The sequence below is a fragment of the Penaeus monodon genome, chromosome 33 (assembly GCF_015228065.2).
Source record: "Penaeus monodon isolate SGIC_2016 chromosome 33, NSTDA_Pmon_1, whole genome shotgun sequence".
In the NCBI taxonomy this organism is placed as follows: Eukaryota; Metazoa; Arthropoda; class Malacostraca; order Decapoda; family Penaeidae; genus Penaeus; species Penaeus monodon.
The window spans coordinates 24,226,367-24,227,608 of NC_051418.1; the positions used below are offsets into that span (position 1 = coordinate 24,226,367).

Here is a 1,242-nt window from a genome sequence, read left to right on the forward strand (position 1 = left end):
TATCAATACTCAATGGATTTTATACTTTATTATACAGCTTTAAAGTGCATGTGGTTCAGTAAAAGTGGGGGAAGCACATCTTTTAGTTAGACAAGAATGATTACTATTTATGCAGTTCAAATGAAGAAGGGTCACCGCTTAGTAATGCAGAGGCCAAGCTTTATTGCAGTACTACACATTAAAGGGTCTTATGATATTTGACAAAGTGAAATTTTGTAAAAGTTGGATTAATGAATATGGTATTGGATTCTTAATGCTAAAAAATACTTTGCTAGATTACATGCAAGTAATTCACTTTTCATGCTAGTAACATGTTTAGTCCCAAGTCACAGTTAGTAGATTGCAAAACATGGTACCCAGTCTGAAGGCTAATGCTTTTACCTCCTTTAACAGAGATATATCCACAAATTTCTTTTCCAGGGATGGACTCATAAGTATCAAAATGAATAATTCTTAAATGGCTTACTCAAATAGCATACAAGTGTAGCATTAATTAAGGCTAGTAGACTTTCTTGCCTGGCCTGCTTACATCATAGACTACTATCTATTACTATCATGCTAATAGCTGTTTGTACCAGAAATTGTTAACACACAGCATTGCTTCAACTGACATAAGTTTTAAAAAAATATATACTATAGTGTCTCAGATTTAGCCAGGATACTACATATACCCTAGTTGTCATGTAATGAGGTACTAATAAAACTTTAGTTTCTCTGAATGCACTTGAAAGCTTCTATCTGTTCATATGACTAATTTGATCTGCAGTTGATAGTCTCCTTTATAAAGTTAAAATAAAATTTAACTTGTTTTTTGAGTTTAGCCTATTGCTGGTCAGTGAGAATGGACTTCAAACACATATTAGGGAATGGCTTTATGTCTCTACTGGTTAAGAGTGTTGTAAAATATTTTATATTCAAATAGATCAATTTCTTCTTCTTCTTTACAGGATTTAAAGAGAATACAGAACACACATCACCATGACTGATAACAGGGTTTACCGAACCCGTACCTTAGGTATCCCAGCTGTAGGCTTGAAAGATCAGTATGCAGATGGCACAGCAGCCAAACTATGGGAACTGTATATTGGAGACAAGAACAAGAGGACTGACATTTACAGAGACTTCATTGTGAGCATGCTTAGAAAGAACAATTGCAAGAATGTTCTTGATGTTGCTTGTGGTACTGGGTAAGTTCTCAAGGACCTAGTTACTTAGTATGAAACTTATTACATTGTTCTTTAC

General features: G+C 34.1%; 1 protein-coding gene across 1 annotated transcript in view; it reads left to right on the forward strand.

Moving 5' to 3' along the window:
• The window catches only part of LOC119594178 (glycine N-methyltransferase-like), a gene marked incomplete in the record, with an annotated part of 10,165 nt that overhangs the window by 1,516 nt on the left and 7,407 nt on the right, over nucleotides 1-1,242 (forward strand). The window contains 1 exon segment of the mRNA XM_037943247.1: nucleotides 948-1,187. Within this exon segment, the coding sequence (XP_037799175.1) occupies nucleotides 979-1,187 (209 nt within the window).